The following is an 18,535-nucleotide window of genomic DNA, read 5'->3' as shown; positions in this document are numbered from 1 at the left end:
TGTCCAGAAAAGTGCTAACGTTTAAATAATACTTAGTTACTGCCTTTCTGTCTAGAAACTCGTTTTATTAGACACTAGGCCTTTGCAGCTGTGTGGTGGGTTGACCTTGGCTGGATGCCAGGTGCCCACCAAAGCTGCTCTCTCACTCCCCTCCTCAACTGGACAGGGGAGAGAAAATATAACAAAAGGGTCATGGGTCAAGATAAGGACAGGGAGAGATCACTCAGCAATTACCATCATGGGCAAAACAGACTCAACTTGGGAAAATAATTTTACTTTATTACCAATCAAATCAGAGTAGGATAATGAGAAATAAACCTAAATCTTAAAAACACCTTCCCCCCACCCCTGCCTTCTTTCTGGCTCAACTCCACTTCCAATTTTCTCTACCTCCTCCCCACCAGCGGTGCAGGGGGTTGGGGTCAGTTCATCACACGTTGTCTCTGCTGCTCCTTCCTCCTCAGGGGCAGGACTCCTCACTCTTCCCCTGCTCCAGCGTGCGGTCCCTCCCACAGGAGACTTCTCCAACGTGAGTCCTTCCCATGGGCTACAGTTCTTCATGAACTGCTTCAGCGTGGGTCCCTTCCACGGGCTGCAGTCCTTCAGGCACAGACTGCTCCAGCATGGGTCCCCCGTGGGGTCACAAGTCCTGCCAGAAAACCTGCTCCAGCATGGGCTCCTCTCTCCATGGGGCCACAGGTCCTGCCAGCAGCCTGCTCCAGCATGGGCTTCCCACAGTGTCACAGCCTCCTTCAGGCACCCACCTGCTCTGGCGTGGGATCCTCCCCGGTCTGCAGGTGAATATCTGCTCCACCGTGGACCTCCATGGGCTGCAGGGGGACAGCCTGCCTCACCACAGTCTTCTCCATGGGCTGCAGGGGAATCTATGCTCTGGTGTCTGGAGCACCTCCTCCTCCTCCTTCTTCACTGACCTTGGGGTCTGCAGGGCTGTTTCTCACATGTTCTCACTCCTCTTTTCTGGCTGCTGCTGCACAGCAGTTTTTTTCCCCTTCCTAAATATGTTATCCCAGAGACACTACCACTGTTGTTGATGGGCTTGACCTTGGCCAGTGGCAGGTCTGTCTTGGAGCCAGCTGGCATTGGCTCTATCAGACATAGCGGAAGCTTCTGGCAGCTTCTCCCAGAAGCCACCCCTGTAGCCCCCCCGCTGCCAAAACTTTGCCACACAAAACCAATACATTCCACCCCTTGCCTCTGTCAATCACGTATTTAAGAATTATCATTAAAATATGCATTCCTCACACAATCTACAATCTTCACAAACTTTACATACATCAACAAAAAGAATTCCCCGTACCAAAATCAAAATAATATCATCACAACACCAACAGAAGTGGACAATTTACACACAATCTACCCTCATCCCTTCACCACAATTACAACCATCAAAATTCCCCACAATCATTCTGCTCTTCGCTCTCTAGTTGTGTTCAGTCAATGTTTTGCCTGTTTCCTCTCCCAATTACTACCCTTATCTTGAATTCCTCAGGCCCCATGTTAGGTGCCAAAAAGGACTGTGGTGGAGTGATCCTGGCTGGCCACCAGGTGCCCACCAAGCCACTCTATCACTCTTCTCTTCAGCAGGACAGGGGAGGAGAAAACAAGATGGAAAAAAACCTCACAGGTCAAGATAAAGACAAAACTTTAATAAAGCAAAAGCAAAGGCCATGCACAGAAGCAAAGGAAAACCAAAAAATTTATTCTCTATTTCCCATCATCAGGTGATGTCTAGCCACTTCCTGGGAAGTAGGGCTTCGGTACATGTAGCGGTTGCTCCAGAAGATAATAACAAATGCGTGCCCCCCCCTCCCCCCCACCCCTTTCTCTGAGCTTTTGTTGCTGAGCAGGCATCATATGGTATAGAATATCCCTTTGGTCATTTGGGGTCAGCTGTCCTGGCCATGTCTCGTCCCAAGATCTTGCCCACCCCCAGCCTGCTGGTGAGGGGGGAATGTTGGAGATACAGCCCTGAGCTCAGCAGTGCTCAAAACACCGGTGGGTTATCAACACCTTTCCAGCTGCCAATACAGAGCACAGCACTAGGAGCGCTGCTATGGGAAAAATTACCTCCATCCCAGCTAGACCCAACACAAGCTGATACCTGCTGCCACTCGGGCTTTGCTTCCTAGATACCTTGGAGGAAGAAGAGACTTTTGACTAAGGCACCAGTTGGACCACAGAAGATCTGAATTCCGGCAATCTGCTTTTTCACAAATCTTCCTGTGCCTCATTTACTGTTTTTCAAGTGAGAATCATTTGCCAACTTAGAAATATTACCAGAACAGCTCTAGTAACGTCTATTCATTGTTAGGAATAATGCTTCAGCTACTGAGCACAGGCAGCAACATAGCCCAGTGGTTAGGTGCACAATTTTCTCCCTAGAGAAATGGCTCTAGTTTCTTCCTCTGTGAGAACCTTCTTGTGACCTGTGGCAAATCACTCAGGTCTGTCTCCACAATCAAATATGTCAGCATTGGAGTCCTGTGGAAACCAAATACCTCTGTGGCTCTAACCCTTAAGTACCCATAGGAGACATCAGTTAAGAAGGTCATTACTTCACAGCAGCAACTCATTTCTACCACTCTGTTAAGTCATTTCTCCTTCCTTTCCTTGCCCTGTCATTAATATTTCAGTTCTCTTTTCTCCACTCAGAGTTATTGCCTTCAGCCATACTTCTGCAATCTCATATATGCTGCCTGCCCTCTGCCTCCCCATACCACCCAGGACCAGCAGAAAAAAATCCTTGATACTTTTTAATTTGGAATTTGTACTGTTCCAGCCAATTTGAGGCAGGTCTTAAATTTCAATGAGATTGACTTTATAAATTTAGCTTAGCAGAAAAAGGAGTTAATGGAATCAAACTAGGTATCGAAGGTGTAAAGCATCACATCACCAGCTTGCACTGGTGTAGTGACTATACAAGATGGAAAAGAAAGTCTATAATCAAAGTATAGAAGTTCAACTAAATAGTAGCATATCTGGTAGCAGAAGAATTAAGAGGCAGGAAAATTATAGCGCTCGGATTGCTGTTAAAAAAGCAGGTGAAGAAATGAACTTGCTGCAGAAGAGAAAAATAAAACCGAAAATATCTGAGAGTTAAACAGCCAGGTTAGTAAAATGAAGAAAAATAGTTTGTGTGCATTCATGCATATCACCAGTAATAAGATTGATTTTCACAAGGATCCACAAATTACCAAACACAGGTATAGTAGATTGAGAAGATCAGGCATCCAGCTATCAACAGGAAGACCGTCACCTGCTCCCTACTAAACTCAACTAGCATCAAAGAGTTTTCTGTTGCATGCAGGGTTTCTCAGCAGTCCACCTCAAAAACAAGAACTTCTCAGTCTTATCCAGGAGAGACTTGAGAAGCATGAGGCTAGCAATGGCTCCCTCAGGACTGGCAGGCACCTTGTGTTCTTGAGTATCAGTGCAGCCTAATAACTTTTAATTTATTCTTATTCCATCCACTTTTCAGACCAGTTGGCTGTTGAGTTGGAGAACTGAGAAAATTTTCCTCCAACTGCACATAGATTTCTACAAATAACTACAATATCAGCCCATGTGTCGTGAAAACAGGGCCTTTCCTTGCTAGCAACCTCTGATCAAAAGACCTTGCCCAGATTAAATGTTTTTATCCTCTTATCAATCAGCAAAGCAGATGCTGCAGGAACATTCTGCACCAACCTGAGGGATATAATGAAGGGTCCACAATCCTTTGGCTTCCCCTGAAAAGTTTTTCTTCTTAGAGCTCTCCTGTTCTAGTTTTACAGTATCCCTTTCCTTCTTCAGAGCATAACACAGAATGTACAATCTCTCCAACACCAATTCAGAGTGACTATCTGTGCTTTAAAAATCCTATAGCTGCTAGAAAATGGCTGGGGAGCTCAGGTGATATGTCTCAAAATACTTTCTGTTAATCTTTTTTTCAAACAATACATTTTAGGAAATCTTTGTCTTCAGTAAGTTAGGCTTAGACTATTTTCAGGAGACAAAATGGGGAAACAGCCTTCCCCTTTTTCTGTGTTTTGCGACACTGCCTGTCTTATTATTTGCCTTTACTTGCATATAATGAAATTGCCTCTCATATCATGCTGTGGTCTTTAAATAGGTCCATTTTATTGTATTCATTAGATGCCTGTGAGTTAGAGAAATACTGCCAATAACACAATGGCTAAATGACCATAAAAATTAGACATAATCTTGAGCTATTTTCTTTGAAATCAAAAAAAGAAACAAAACTAGGGGAAAAAAATCGTAATTATTAAGTCCATAAACTGCACTTTTTATAATATGTACTTTGACAATCTTCTCAGAAAGAAAGAATTGTGCACAGATATTTTTCTCCAGCTGCTTTCCATTTCTCCAGAGTTAGTCTGGCAAGTTGAAGCTCCCTTTAACTCCAGGACCAGCTGGCTTGTGAGTTTTCAGGTTAATCTTCAGCAGCCTCTGAGAAATAAAAGAAAAAAAGATTAAAATAAAAGAAAAAAAATAAAAATAAAAGAAAAAAATAATAAAAGAATAAAATAAAGAATAAAATAAAATAAAGAATAAAATAAAGAATAAAAGAAAAAAAGATGCAGCAGTAACTTCTCCCAAATGCACCAGAAAAACAGGAGTTAATCGCAACAGGAGTTTTCAGAGCCTTGACTTTAGTCCATTGTAGAATGAAATCCTGAGCCCATGATAGACTGGAAGCATTCAAAACTCATCACTTGCTAGAAGATATACTGCAGTGTCCTCCTGCATACAGCAGCAGGACAGCGTTTTGAAGAATGCCTAATCTGTGAGGCAAAAAGTAGATCTGAGAAGAGGATCAAGCCAGCTGAGACTCACGAACTTAGTTCTGTAAATCCGCCCTGCTCTCTGCTAGCTTGGGCTCAGAGCATTGATGCAGAGTTCAGTTTCGCTGATTTCACTGAATCAGGCCCTGAGCTGGAAGCAGACATTATGGCGGATCTGTCCTTCCACATCTTGAGGCCAATTCCTGGTGTTAGTCATCTGAGCATAAGCTGAGGCAGTACACCTCACAGAGCATGTGTTGCTGTAATGAACAACCAAAACACGGAGAGAGTCAAGCGCCATGGGGAAGACTGTGGTCAATAGCCAAAGTAGAAATTCTGGTATATAATCATCCTTTCTTGTCAAAAAGGAGTTAAGTATTTAGTGGCGCTACTAGAAGTCTCCTTCTGAATCTGTTAGGTGATTAATGATAACATATGTAATGATATCATCCAAGAAGTGATACCTCATCCTTTCACTCCAGTGAACTTCAAGTTCTCAGCTGCCTTAAACTGGTGTAGGTCCAGGGCAACCAACAGACCTGAGCTTATTTACAGTATTTGAGGCTTTGCTATGCTGTTCTGTTGTGAGGAGCATTGACATTATTCTAATAGTTCTCTCAAGACTGCTATGCTCTGCAATAAAGCTCCACCAGGATGCATGACAGAAGAATAAGGCTTTAAAAATAAATAAATGAATGAATGAACAAATAAATAAATGCATTTTAAAATCTCATTTTCTTCAGGCTGAGAAATCATAATTTCCTGTTTGCACTGTAGTTCTGACCCATTTCTTCTGATTGTTCCACTTCAGAGGAATTAAATGAACAAAGATCTGTGAAATAATTGGACTGAATTGCAAACCTGAGGAAAGCTCATTTGGTTTGTTCCCTGATTAGATCTGCCTTAAAAAGCCACTCGCATTTAAACAGCTTGAGTTATGATTTGGAGATGATCTGTGGAGTCGGAGCTCAGTTGAACAAAACTGTGCAGTTCACACATGCAAATGCAAGACAAAATGATTCAAAAGATGAAAAAACAGAAAAAAGGAATAGAAATGTTCAAATGAGGCATGTGAAATCCACATCACAGGTATTTTCACAGTTCTGAAAAGGCTAATCCTGTGAGGAACTGACTACTGTAGAAAACTGAACACGGCCAAGCTGTTTTCAGAAACTAGCCTCGCTAGAGCGAGAGATGTCCTGACAAATAAAAGCAAAGGGGCACTTATACCTGTTTAGTGTTCCACCCTGTAATCTTCACGTTGCCCTAATTATAAGTGCGTAAACTCTTATTTATATTTACCTTAACCTGCACCACTGGGGGGAGGTACAGTAAGGGGGGAGGATAGGACTGTGTGCAATTCTTTTTTTGACCAAAATGAATGAGCTTTTCCTTGGTTTGCATAAAAATAAATGCTGAATACACAGCAGCTGCTGTGTCCCCTTGAAATCAATAGAAAGCATCCCACACATTTTGGTGTTACAGGACCGGGAAGCCTTAGCATCCACCTAAAGCCAGTCATTTTTACAAGCAAAATCACAATACAAGCCATTACAGGCTAAACTTTCCAAAGAATGAACGATAAGCCTCTAATATTGTTTGGTGTTCCTACCACAGCAAATAGATGTATTTGCATAAGAGTAGACCAACGCATAGACGGATAAGGAACCTTACTGCCTGTTGCCCAAGCGAGCGCTCAGTTGTATCGTTTCTGTAGCACAGGCAGTTTACAAAGCATTTCACAGAAAAGCAAGTACGTGCCCGTCCCGGTTCTCTGTCAGAAGAGAGCTCTGAGGGATGGGGAGCCCATGGCCACTGATAGCAGGGACGTGGCTCCTGGCCCAAGAAAGGTGTGGAAATGCCTGCTGACTGCAAGCCTACCTGTGAATTCACTTACCATCTTGTGTGAGTCAAACTGCCTGAAGACACAGGCTCAGTGAGCTGTGCAGAAGCACTGCAGATGCTCAGGGAGCTGTGGAGATTTTTCTGTGAGTTTTCATGCTGCTCTGTTTAAACAAACATGATTGCAAATGCAGCCTTGTTAATGTTTCCCAGGTGACTAGCTGGGGATAATAAGTATACACAAGAACACTTATTTTTTTATGTTGCTTCTCAGGACAATCCTGTCTCTTAGGGAAAATAAAACTATCCTGCTGTCTCTAGGGGAATTTCAGCAAAATGCTACTCAGGCCTGAGTAGCCTGATAGGGATACAGCCCAACTCTGCCAAATGGAATAAATTGGCATTTTCAGTTACATAATGGTGGTCCACTAGCAGCACGCGCAAGGAAAAAGAGACACTTATATGAAATATAAAGTATGGCTTAAAAGCTTTTCTCATTGTGCTTTATGAAGGCAGTTGCTGTGATTGCTGGGCCTCACTAATGAGTCTGAGGAAACTTGGGTGACGATCTGCAGCCAGATGTTGGTAATCACAGATTAAAGACATCTCTTTCATGAACACATAAATATCTTTACTTGGATCTAACAACAGTCTGCCCAGACTCCGAGGTGGACTGTGTCCTGAGACACATGAGACAAATGATGAGTGGTAGGTCTCTAACTGCTTTCTGTAAGCACTGTGCCGAACTGTAAACTTAGAACCAAAGAAAATGTATAGGAAAGCTACCAGAGACTAACAGCTCCAAGTGTCCATGTGCTGACCCTCATTTCAACAACACTTCAAGCAGGCTGATGCCTCCTGTCAAAAAGCAGTGACTTATCTCAACCACTGAGCAAAGAGAAGAAAAAATCCTATCTTCTTTATTTTGCTTTGGAGTTATTTTAGCCAATACCATTTATTTCTATTTACTGTATACAAATACATGGCTCAAGGTGTAAAGTATGCCTCACTAATACTGGTGTTAACAATAGCCATAACAAGCAAGCATTTGAAAATGTGACATAAATTTCAGTATTTCAGTAAAGAGTGCTGAGTCCTGCTGAATCTTCATTTATCTGGCACTGTTAAATGTCTTTATATGACTTTCTGTGGACCAAAGAGTAAAGCAGGGCAGCAGCAGTCTGACACGGTTCATTACGAACAGCCTGCAGCCAGACATGCAGTATTCAGGCTACAGTATCACTGGCAGATATGGCCAGCCCCAGCTCACACCAATTAGATGAGGCAAAGGTGAAATGCTGAAATAAGAAATGCTTTTAAAGAGCAAATATCACTGCCTGGAACAGGTGGGAACTGTTGTCTTATGATATCAAGATGACCACAGACAACAAAGGCAGAGACACCAGACATCTTTGCCAATGACTATATTCTGTATACAAACTTTGCATAAACAAACAAGCTGTCTGAGAGCTGAGGTCAGTGATTAATGCACTCACTTGCTGATGTACCTGAACTGAGTACGTTACTGGCTCTCACTGCTCTCTTGGTGGGAGAGACAGGTTCTTGTTAGATGGCTTTTCTGTCTCTTTTGGGGGGAGATATCTTCTTTTGTAGTGTGAGCGCTAGGCTACCTATGCCCTAACTCCTTTTAACTTACACACACACATGGTTAAGGCATGATAACTTATGGACTGGCATAGCCTATCATAGCTTATCACAATGCATATATTCATCAAGACAGTGAAATCATCCTAGTTCCAGGCCAGCTTGTCCTAGTTCCATACCAACAGGAATTTTACTTCAGCAAATAACATACTTTAAAATCCTACACAATGACCAAAACCCCTCAATAGCAGTAACTATCAGCAAAACATAAGTTTGAAAGTTGATGCTGCCCATGCATGAGGAATGAGGAGGACTATGCCTCACCCTGTGCCTCTTGGCCTGAGTAGGCCTGTGGAATTGCCTTGAGGGCGTTACAGCTAGCTATTTCAGTGGGGCTCAAGGCAGGGGTATCAATATATCTTTGCTAATATCACTGTGGCACCTATGAACACTGTTCTGTTTATTGTCTACTTAATGTCATTATTCAGAGGGACAGCAAGGCACTGTAATACAGCGCTCTGGATTAGCAGCCTGCAAAGAGATTGCAACTAATCTTCTGATGCCTCTTGCAAAGTCAAATGAGAAATGGCAGCACAGCTGCCACTGGGAAAAGGGAATTCCCAGGACAGTGCCTCTTTTTTTCAGTGCAGAGGAAACTCAGGGAAAACTTTGGGTGGTCAGCAAACCTGAGGTCTGGAGGCAGACCCACAGAGTTTTTGGAAATAGCTTCAGAGGCTGGCAGTAAGACAGAAGAACTCATGAGATCAATCCTGCTAAAATCCTGTGTGGCTGATAAGAATTAACCATGCTTGCACCTGCCTATGCACAGAACAACAAATTCTGGCTGATTTGTTGCTGGTAATGGTGAGAGGGAAAAGAACTTTTTGGCAGATTACATTCATAAAGGTTAGCTCCCCATTTATTGCTTTACATATGGAGAATAGCACTGAAGGACAAGCTTCATGCCCCTAGAAAATAGCATTCCTAATATCCTTAAACCTCTTTCTTACCAATGCAGATGGGGATTGCTAGAAAGCACAATGTGCTAGGTCTTTTTAGGCAGAAACAAGGAGACTAAAACTGAGCTTCAGACACTTGTGTCATGTTATTGAGAGATCGGGGAGGAGAGCTCAGCAGTTTCTTCTGCCTCTTCCATTGCCACGTAGCTGTCTTTCATAGAGAAGAACTGAAAGTTCTTTTGGTTTTAGCACCCTTCTCCCATTGACAAATAATATTTCATTCTAGGGCTATTTCATTTGCCTTGACCTTATCCTCAAAGCATGAACTGATCAGTACATAAACAGCTGGTGAATGGCGTGTGCCTGTAATTCAGAGGTAGGCAAGCCCAGATGTCTGGTTTACATGGTAATTCAGAGTCTGCTAATTCATTCACATGGACTTTTTAAACACAGAAAAGGAGTGTCCTCCAAAATCAAAACCTTTAAAATTTGAGCAATCACCATTCACAACAGAAGTCCATTCAACTTTCATAACTATGTCAAATAAAAATATAGCATAAAAAAAAAAGAAATAACTTCAGAAACTTCTGATTGCTAAACTAAAGCCCCAACATTCAGCAGCATCAAAGTGTGATCTGGCCATTTTTGGCACTGCAGGAATCGCAGATATTTTAAAAAATAAGTCCCAAAGTTGTATACTACACCAAAACTATTGAAAAATTACATTGCTGCATGTTACCTTTTCTGAAAGATGTACAAGGTAGGTCATGTCACCAAATTACTGCTGTACTAGTTTTAAAGAATAACAAAAATAAAATTAGGACAATAGTCTAGAAGTTGCTGTACCACACAGAAGTCAGTAGTCACTTTAATCGTGGCTACATTTTGTTTATGCATAATATGCAGGAGTGAACAGTAGAGGGTGTTAGCTTAAAGGAAAACGTGACTTCAGTACATGACATACGTCCTGTTTGCTACAATTCACAACAAAAAAATCAGGTGCTGGGAAGTGCAGCTGTGGCTCAGTGTAAATGGCACTGGGGAACCTGTCCCTGGTCTTGTCTTCAAGACCAAACTAAAGAAGTGAGAGAGTTGCAAACCCCTTTTCCCACCTCAAATCTTACTCCACAAATTCTTCGTGTTCAAAGAGCGTCCAGCTGGAGTGGTTGGGGTTTTTGCCCCCTCACATCATAATGATTCAGAGGGGCAAGCTCAGGCTTCAGCTGGGCTCAGGCAGCCAGCGCGGTCCTTGCAGCCCCTCCGCTGGGAAGGGCTTTGCCCAGCAGGGCCTGACCAGACCTCAGGGCTGGATCCTGCCAGGTGCTGGGCACTGCGCATGCAGCATCAGCAACCTCAAGTCACATAGCCCTGGAGGGAGCCCTGGGCCAGAATTTTAGCGTTACTTACACATTTTGTGGGGTCTTCAGGAGCAGCAGCCACTTAAATCAGCAAGAAATAAGTATTTTTGAATATCCCCATAAGTGCCTGTCTCTTTAGGCACCTTGATGCACCCCAGGGCATGCAACAGTGCTCTTTCATAAAAGAAGCTCCCTTTCTCGTTTGCTTTGCCACACTGATAGGAGAAAAGAACTATGGGGGCTTCTTTCTTCCTCTAGTGAAGTACTGTTTGAACAAACACAAAGAACAAATGTGTCAAGTAGTTATGTTAATGTTTTTATGTAATTTATGACTATTTTTTTAGACTTGAATGATTTTTCAATGTACCTTGCAGAATGGATAAATGTTCTCTTGATGACTTTCTGGGAAGCAGCTCAGGTAACGTTTTTAATGAGATTTTTTTTTTGTGGCATGCCTTGATATCAGTAGATGTCCTTTGTTTTCTAAAGCTTTCTAAGGGCAAAATGATTTCTTCCACTCTTCACAAAATCAAGCAGATATAAATGGTAATGGATGTAAATGGACAAACCTAAGTCTCTCCTGCAGTATTCACCAGAGGGAATGACTTTGCTGACAGGGCTCAGTGCTATTTTAGGTGCTGTGGATTATCTCTCCCAGCATCTAGCAGCCAGACCAAATGAGTCTTCCATAAGCCTTATGTCGTATATGGCAGCCCAAACCAGAAGTCTTAGAGACCCTTAGGTGTCTCAGATAGCACTGGACGGATGTGTCTAGGCTGCTGGACTTCATCCTGTTTGTTTCAATTCTGTGTGTCTGAAGAGAAAAAAAATAGAGAGAGATTTTTAAAGTTCCTTAATTTATTTAGGCTTCCTCAGGAAGCATATTTGTGGCTACACTATTCATGAGCATCACATCTACATCCTGAATCATTGACTTTTTCTCCCGCTTAACTCAGTTAGATGCTAAATCTGTATCCTGGACACACACATACTCCTCACCAAGGACTTGCATTTAGATTTCAACTCTTGGATGAAAATGGTCAAGCGTGGGTCTTACCACTGACTTGGATAACTTTCTTTTGTACCTTGTAGTTCATAAAAACCCATTAAGGTCACAAATGAAACACATTTTTGAGGAATATTGTGTTCAGTGCTTTGGCATGCTGTGAACATCAACACTTTTGCAGTCAATTTGTACAGGTTATGGTTAAAACTGGTCAGACTGGTCATTTGAATGCATTGATCTCTTTTTAAGCAATAGAGGGTGGGTAGTCTTGGAAAAGGGAGAAAAAGGGACCACGAGTAACAAGTCATCCTCCAGCTGATCACTAGGAAAGTTCCTCTCGGTGGACTAGATTCCAACCTGCACAGGAGAAAGGATGCCCCAAATTCCCATCAACTACAGAAAATGATGGGACTTTGCTCTTTTGTGCCATTTAAAAAACACATCCTCTTAACCTTTTCCCTTAAGTGTAACTCATTTCTTTGTGGCAGTAAAATATGCATCTCCTGCTGCTCTTACAGCCAGAATTAAGCTAAAGATTCCATGGTATGAAAATAAGAAAGAGGCACACAAAATTAATTTTGTCAAGGAAAACATGAAGGAAGTTTATGTGTAGCCTTTGTGCTCGGGATGAAAGCACACAGTGACAGCGTGTAGCTGCTCTTTGACCATGAGGGCTGGTTTAGCTGCATGGGACTAGCAAGCACAGCACCACTTGTCCCAGCCAACATTAATGTGGCCAAATGCATTTAGCCATATATTTAATTAAGAGAACAAACAGACCAACACTCAGGTGCCAGCACTGCAGGCATACTCACAATGTAATTGTCTGAAAACATGTTTTTAAATTCATGTGCCAAAACATATTTAAGCACTCAACGCCAAGCTGTTAAGTTGAAGTGCTGCCTTTTGTTTGGCAAGGAAGGGTCTGAGTTTCCTTCGTCTGTAAAGCAGCTGCATAAAGGAAAGGTTGATGGTAAACCTTGGCAGAAACTTCCTTGCAAAAGATTTTTTTCCAGTGATATACATCTTGTAATTTATCCACAGGCAAATTACATACTGACCCTATATCACCCATCTTGATGTGAATGAAAAACTGGTCAGTAAGTACCCAAATATGCTTCTGCTCAGGAAAAATGGATACCAGAATAAATACCGAAAGGTATAACACACCCTGCCTTGGTGTCTAGTCTGCCACCATTCTATGAGTTACCTGTTCAATCCAATGGCATCTTTTTATGGACAACTCAGATTCAGCATCCATGACCTCCTACAACAGAAATCCCTACAAAAACTTGCCTAGCCCCTGTATTTTGTATGCATATCTTTACATTTATGTTTTTTAATACTTTGCATGCCTAGCAAGGGTAAAGTTCTTTCAGTTCAAGGTGACTTTCACATTAGATCAATGAAAATAGGAAAGAATAAACAAGCAACATCTGTGGGTGGTAAATGAATGCAGTATGTGTGAAAAGACTTTCAGAACAAAGCCAGGCTCTGCAGACAGACAGAGAAGATGAAAACCATGAAGAACAGTAGAAAGAAAACAAAACATTTTCAGCTATATTCCCCATCTGTATTTACCACAGTGCCTGAATTCACTCCCCACACACATTTCTAGGTAAAAGGTTTGGTTTTCAATTTTAGCCATGAAAAGCGAGTAGATTCACAGTACACTGTATCAGAAAGAGCATGGGGAGATGGTAATTCTACGAATTGCTGATATGTAAGGAGACTATCTCCCCGCCAGAAATCCCCCTTCATGTTCCTACCAAACACAGTCCTGCTTCATCTCAGTAAGCAGGAGACTAGTGCCCCAAAGACCAAAGGGCCCCATGCTGCAGAGCTGGACCCTGCGATAGCTGCTGCCAGTGCAGCACCTGGAGTGCAGGCACAGTAGTGGCCAGGCTGCACCATGTACGGCACCAGCTGCGCCTTCAACCAGATGCTAACAGGACAATCCAAGGAGGACGTAAAGTTAGTGATTTAATCTGGGAGAACGCTGAGCTTGAAAAGACAGTGTCCACAAGTGTTTATTACTTACTGCTGACCCGGATTTTTGTTTTCAAGCACAAGCAACCAAGCTCTGCTTTACCTCTGAGCCTATGAGCAGCTGTGTAGCTCCAGTAGTGCAGGGTGGATCTTAAACCAATGCAGGCTGCTTATCACCAGGGCTGGTCAATGCAGGTTCAGTGCTGCAATAGCCACCTTCATGTAGCTTCTGGTTGACTTAGGGCAATGGCAAAGCTGTTTGCAGAAGAAATCTGCAAGTTAAAAAGTATAAGCTGGAGAGGCAAAAAAACGGTAACAAATACGTGAACTCAGATTTGCCATACTGTGAACTAAAAATAAATTCCAGGATTAGGGAGAGCTTGGGAGCTTCTGGGAACAAAACTTGGTGCAGGTTTGAATAAGTCTGGTCTGTTCTGTATCTTTACAGCAAAACTGGGGAAGATATGCCAGGCTGTTTAGGTTAGCCTTGAGTTTTAGAGCTCAGCTGAGCCTGAAACTCACAGATTACCTCAGGGGAACTAAAGGTGTTGGAATTAGCCACAGTCCTAAAATCAAAAGCTTTCCATCTAATTCTGCCTTAACCACTCCTGTGAAATTCAGTGATAGTAATATTTTTTTAAACTAGAAACTGAGGACAATAGTCCCAATGCAATGTCATGGAAGAACCACTCAGATCCTGGAAATAAATGTATCAATGAGATCAAAGGCAAGCTCTAGAAAGAAAAAAAAGATCACCTTGGCAAAGGAGGCCCTGTAATACATCACCATACTTCTTTTTATGCTGAACCATATAATGGTTGCCTGGAAAACCTTGTATACCTGTCCATAACCATTTCTCTCCAGATGAAAGGCTATTTACATAAGAAAAAGGCATGAGCAGTCCGAGGAAAAGTTTTAAAATATCCCTGTCTCACCAGCTTTCCTGAAAACTATGGCATCTCCTGTCCTAAATCTCCATCCTTCTTTGACCTTCTTTCCTCTTTGCTGGAGACATGCAACATAAAACAAACATGAGGTGTGCAGGGATCCCCAGTTGCCTCATCACTGTCTGACATAAAGTCAGCTTACAATCACAAAACTGGGCTCAAAACCAGTGCTGTGACTACATGTCACAGCCTGTGTCCTGAATTTCCCAATATCCTTTCCACAAAAGCCTCAGGCAGCTAAAGATCATGTAGAAAACAGGGAGGCAGAGAGGCAGGGGCACAGATGCCGCACTGCTCAGCTCTGAGTTACCTGTGGAGGAAACTCTCTGGAGCAGAGAATGCTGCTGGAGATGGACAATTACCTCTTCTAAACCTGTGAAGGGCTGAGACGTGGGCCAACTTTCAGAGGAAGGGGTTGCACTGTCAGTGCTGAAGCCCCAACCTTAAGAGCTGGTTGGAGTGGAAGAACTGGGCAAAAAGAGCTGGTGTTCAGTTTAGGCCACAGATGTGTTTGTATTTGTTTGCTGCTAACCTTTTCTTATAGCCCTATAATTAGAATACTGAGTTTACAATGTGCTGAAATCAACCCTCACTCAGTATTGCCCTTCAGCATGCTTTCTATTAAATGGGAACCTGAGTACTACTGAGCTGGTTTGAGGTGTATCTCTCTAGAAGCAGCAAGGCTTCATCAGCAAACCTCATCTTGTGACTTTGATAGGGACAGCACTTGCGTAGTGCATTGACCTGGCTCCAGGCCACTGTGGGAAGCACTGGCATTGCTAACTGCTCAGTTTTCAAGAGCAGTCAGCATAAGCCTGCACCCTTTTCTGCCAAGCACCCCCTCCTCCCAGGAGAAGCACCTCACAGCTGGGGAAAAAACGTGGGTTTGATACTAACACCCTCATTTTATCAACAGGAGGTGGTTACAGGTGGTCCCAGATCCACTCAGAGCAGAGTGGATGTGTGGTTAAGAGCAGCTATGTAATCTCTCACAGCATCATCTATCAAGGGACTGAGCCCTTTGGAGCTCAGTTGTATTTATGCTGCAGTCAAGCTAGCAGTGTTCTCACTAGGCAAGGAAGGAAATAGCCATGGAGGAAAAGGTTCTTTGCGTACCTGTGCAGATTGAGTCAAAGTTTGCTATAGAAACTTCTTTCATGAAGCTACTCTTTTTCTTGGAAGATATGACATTGATCTGATTTCATGGTATTACAACTGAGTAGGAGGTTATTGATGACTTTCTAAAGGAATTCAACCTCAAATGCTTTTCCATTTCCTCCACTTCTATCAGCTGGTCTCATAAAAGCCTTTACTCTTATTTCCCCTTTTATTCTTACTTCCCTTGGACCTTGGGAGTTTCATGGCCAGACTATCAATATGACAGCTAACTGGCAGGTGTTCTCTTCCTACGCCTTTCTTTTGCTCAACCGAGCAGTCTGGTATGAAGTGGTTCTTTTTTACCTTCTTGTGCAGCATCAATGAATGCATGTAATGCTGAATGACAGGGGCTGAGTCCCAACCCCTGGGGTCCAGAGTTTGACCCAGAATGACAAATACAGGTGGGGGTGAATATGACTTTTTTTCTTTTTTTTTCATAGGCTATCTATCCGCCTTTTTAAAAAAAAAAAAAAAAGGGGGGGGGGGGGGAGTGCATAGAAGAAGTACCATCTTAATAGTTGGAAAAGAATCACAAAGAAGAAGTCTGAGCATAGTCTTGGCCAGTCCCAAAGCCAGACAGGCAACCCAAACCCCACCATTGCCAACTTTGTACAAGGCAGTGCAAGGAACCAGCAACCTGGATTTTCAGTGGTCTGGTTATGCTCTATTGACAGAACCTGAAATTAGGCCGCCCTGGTCAAGCTCAGCCATCTGGCAAATCTAATTGGAAAATTCATCTTGTTGACAGACCACCGTAATACTACTCGCCTCTTTAAAACAGATCAGTGGAAAGAAGCAAGCATATGAAAACATAACCTCCTGTACATCTGCACCATGATGTGGAAGTTGAGACAGAGCTTACTTTGTGCAAACGGACCAACAGGAATGTTTGAATGAAAAGATAAATCATCCTGACAATTCCCAGGCTTAATAGAAAGCAATGCAACAAAACATTTAACCAAACTTAGGGAGGAAAAAAGACTTGTGGGCTGAAGTAGGGAAAAATTAATAAATGTTATCCCATGACAGGTGCTTCTTGAGGTCAGACTGCACACCCAGAAAGGAACAGTGAAATGGATTCTTAACAAGTGAAAAGGGAACTCATCCATCACCATCCATATTTCTATAATAAATCAGTTTTTAAACATAGCTTGTCTAAAGAACCAACAGTGATTGATGATCACTCCGTATGCAGAAGAAGAATTCACCATTCAGACTACCTGTGCCGCCAGTTTTGATCCTGTGCATGGTTAACATTCCTGTTTGTATTTCTGGCAAATTTGTATTGCACCCAGTGGAATGCTAAGGTAAGTTTTCTTCAGTCATTTTTTCGAGGGGATCCTGGTCTTTATCACTGTGGGGTGGTATACAATCCATCTGCACATACTTAACAGTAGGTCTTCTGTTCATTGCTCTGTTTTAGATTTCAGGGCCAAAAAGTCAAGGTTCTCACCATGCTACCATGGTTACATTGTGCTAAATGAAATATTTGGTGCTCAGAAGAAGTGGGCTGCATAAAATAGAGATCCCTCACTCAAAGAAGGGTCTTCCTTGCTATTATTCTAAACAGACACAAACACAGAGAAAGACCATAAGAGAAGCTGTATGGTAAAATGCTTGGGCTCCAGCCAACCTCAACTTAGAATAACCCTACCTGAGCATAGGAAATGTCTTCTGCACTTATTTCCCCACTGATGGAAATTATTTCCCCACATATGTATGCAAAAACCTCTCTAACAACGTGCAGAAATCTATGCTCAGCTGCAGAGATGTCCTTGGCTTACTGCTTCACTGGCTCTGTCATGGCCCTAGAGTCCCTGGGGACAGCTAGCACAGCACCCCTGTCACTGCCATTTGAAATCTGTTGTAATGATGTTACACTCTAGGCATCCAGAAGAGCCAGGACAGCCAGACACAGTCTTGTAAGGTGAAATTGTCTCTATTGTTTAATCATGTTTAAATTGTCTCTGTTTAATCATGCAGCAATCTTTAATATTTGCTAACTCATTCACAAAGACATGTGGAACGTAATAATAATGTAATATTAATCTAAGAATATTCTTCATCTGAGAAAGACATCTAAAAAGAGAAGAATCAAGTGTAGAGGAGGTAATAAAGGAAAAGACCTGAGATATTACTGCTACATCAAAGCAGAAGAATATCCTAGCAGTCAGACCCCATTATAAATGTGTTATGTATCTGGAACACACAAAAAGGTCTATGATTAAATTGGCTACCATAAAAGCTGGAATTCACCAAATATATGGGTTACAATATATACATGTGTATACTTTAATTGGCCACCTTCTGTTTCTATTTGATTAAGTGTATCTTTTCAACTTCACTTTACTTCAAATGTAAATATGAATACATACACCTGCCTGGAAATTTCGTAGGTATCTACAGTCAAGCTTGTGAAAATCTTTAATGTCCATTCACCTTGATATGCCAAAAAATATTAAGAATCAGTCTTCACCTCCTTAACAGAAGGCCCTAGACAACCATACAATTGTGTCACTACATCCACAAGACATACTTTGGTTGAGGTGAGGATCTTCACTGCTAAACACACTACATTCCCCCGACTGTGTGCCGCTTCAAATGTCATGTCTTGGACAGTGAATATCACATTACATTTGTTAGATAGAGAAAATGAATCTTTATTTGGATTATTTTTTTTTTTTTTTTTACTGGGTTCAGTCACCTATCCATTATTTGGGAGCTAAGAGTAGAGATGATTCTAAATGTGTCTAGGTGCAATTCCTGCTTTCATTTATAATGCCATAACACTGAAGCAATTCCACTGCCTTCAGAGTAGCACTGGCTTTATATCAAATGTCACAGAGAAGAATTCAGCCCTTGGTCT

At 42.3% G+C, this 18,535-nt stretch overlaps 1 protein-coding gene across 1 annotated transcript in view; it reads right to left on the bottom strand.

Moving 5' to 3' along the window:
* Positions 1–4,392: 4,392 nt before the first annotated feature.
* Positions 4,393–18,535, bottom strand: part of VWA3B (von Willebrand factor A domain containing 3B) — an 84,704-nt gene continuing 70,561 nt past the window's right edge. Inside the window, exon 30 of the mRNA XM_010575814.1 lies at positions 4,393–4,470. Within this exon, the coding sequence (XP_010574116.1) occupies positions 4,393–4,470 (78 nt within the window). The remainder of the gene's footprint in view (positions 4,471–18,535) is intronic.

This window comes from Haliaeetus leucocephalus, unplaced genomic scaffold (genome assembly GCF_000737465.1).
Source record: "Haliaeetus leucocephalus isolate CR32 unplaced genomic scaffold, Haliaeetus_leucocephalus-4.0 Scaffold495, whole genome shotgun sequence".
Taxonomy (NCBI): Eukaryota; Metazoa; Chordata; class Aves; order Accipitriformes; family Accipitridae; genus Haliaeetus; species Haliaeetus leucocephalus.
Note: the sequence above shows the minus strand (reverse complement) of the source record. Positions and strands in the feature narration are given on the sequence as shown.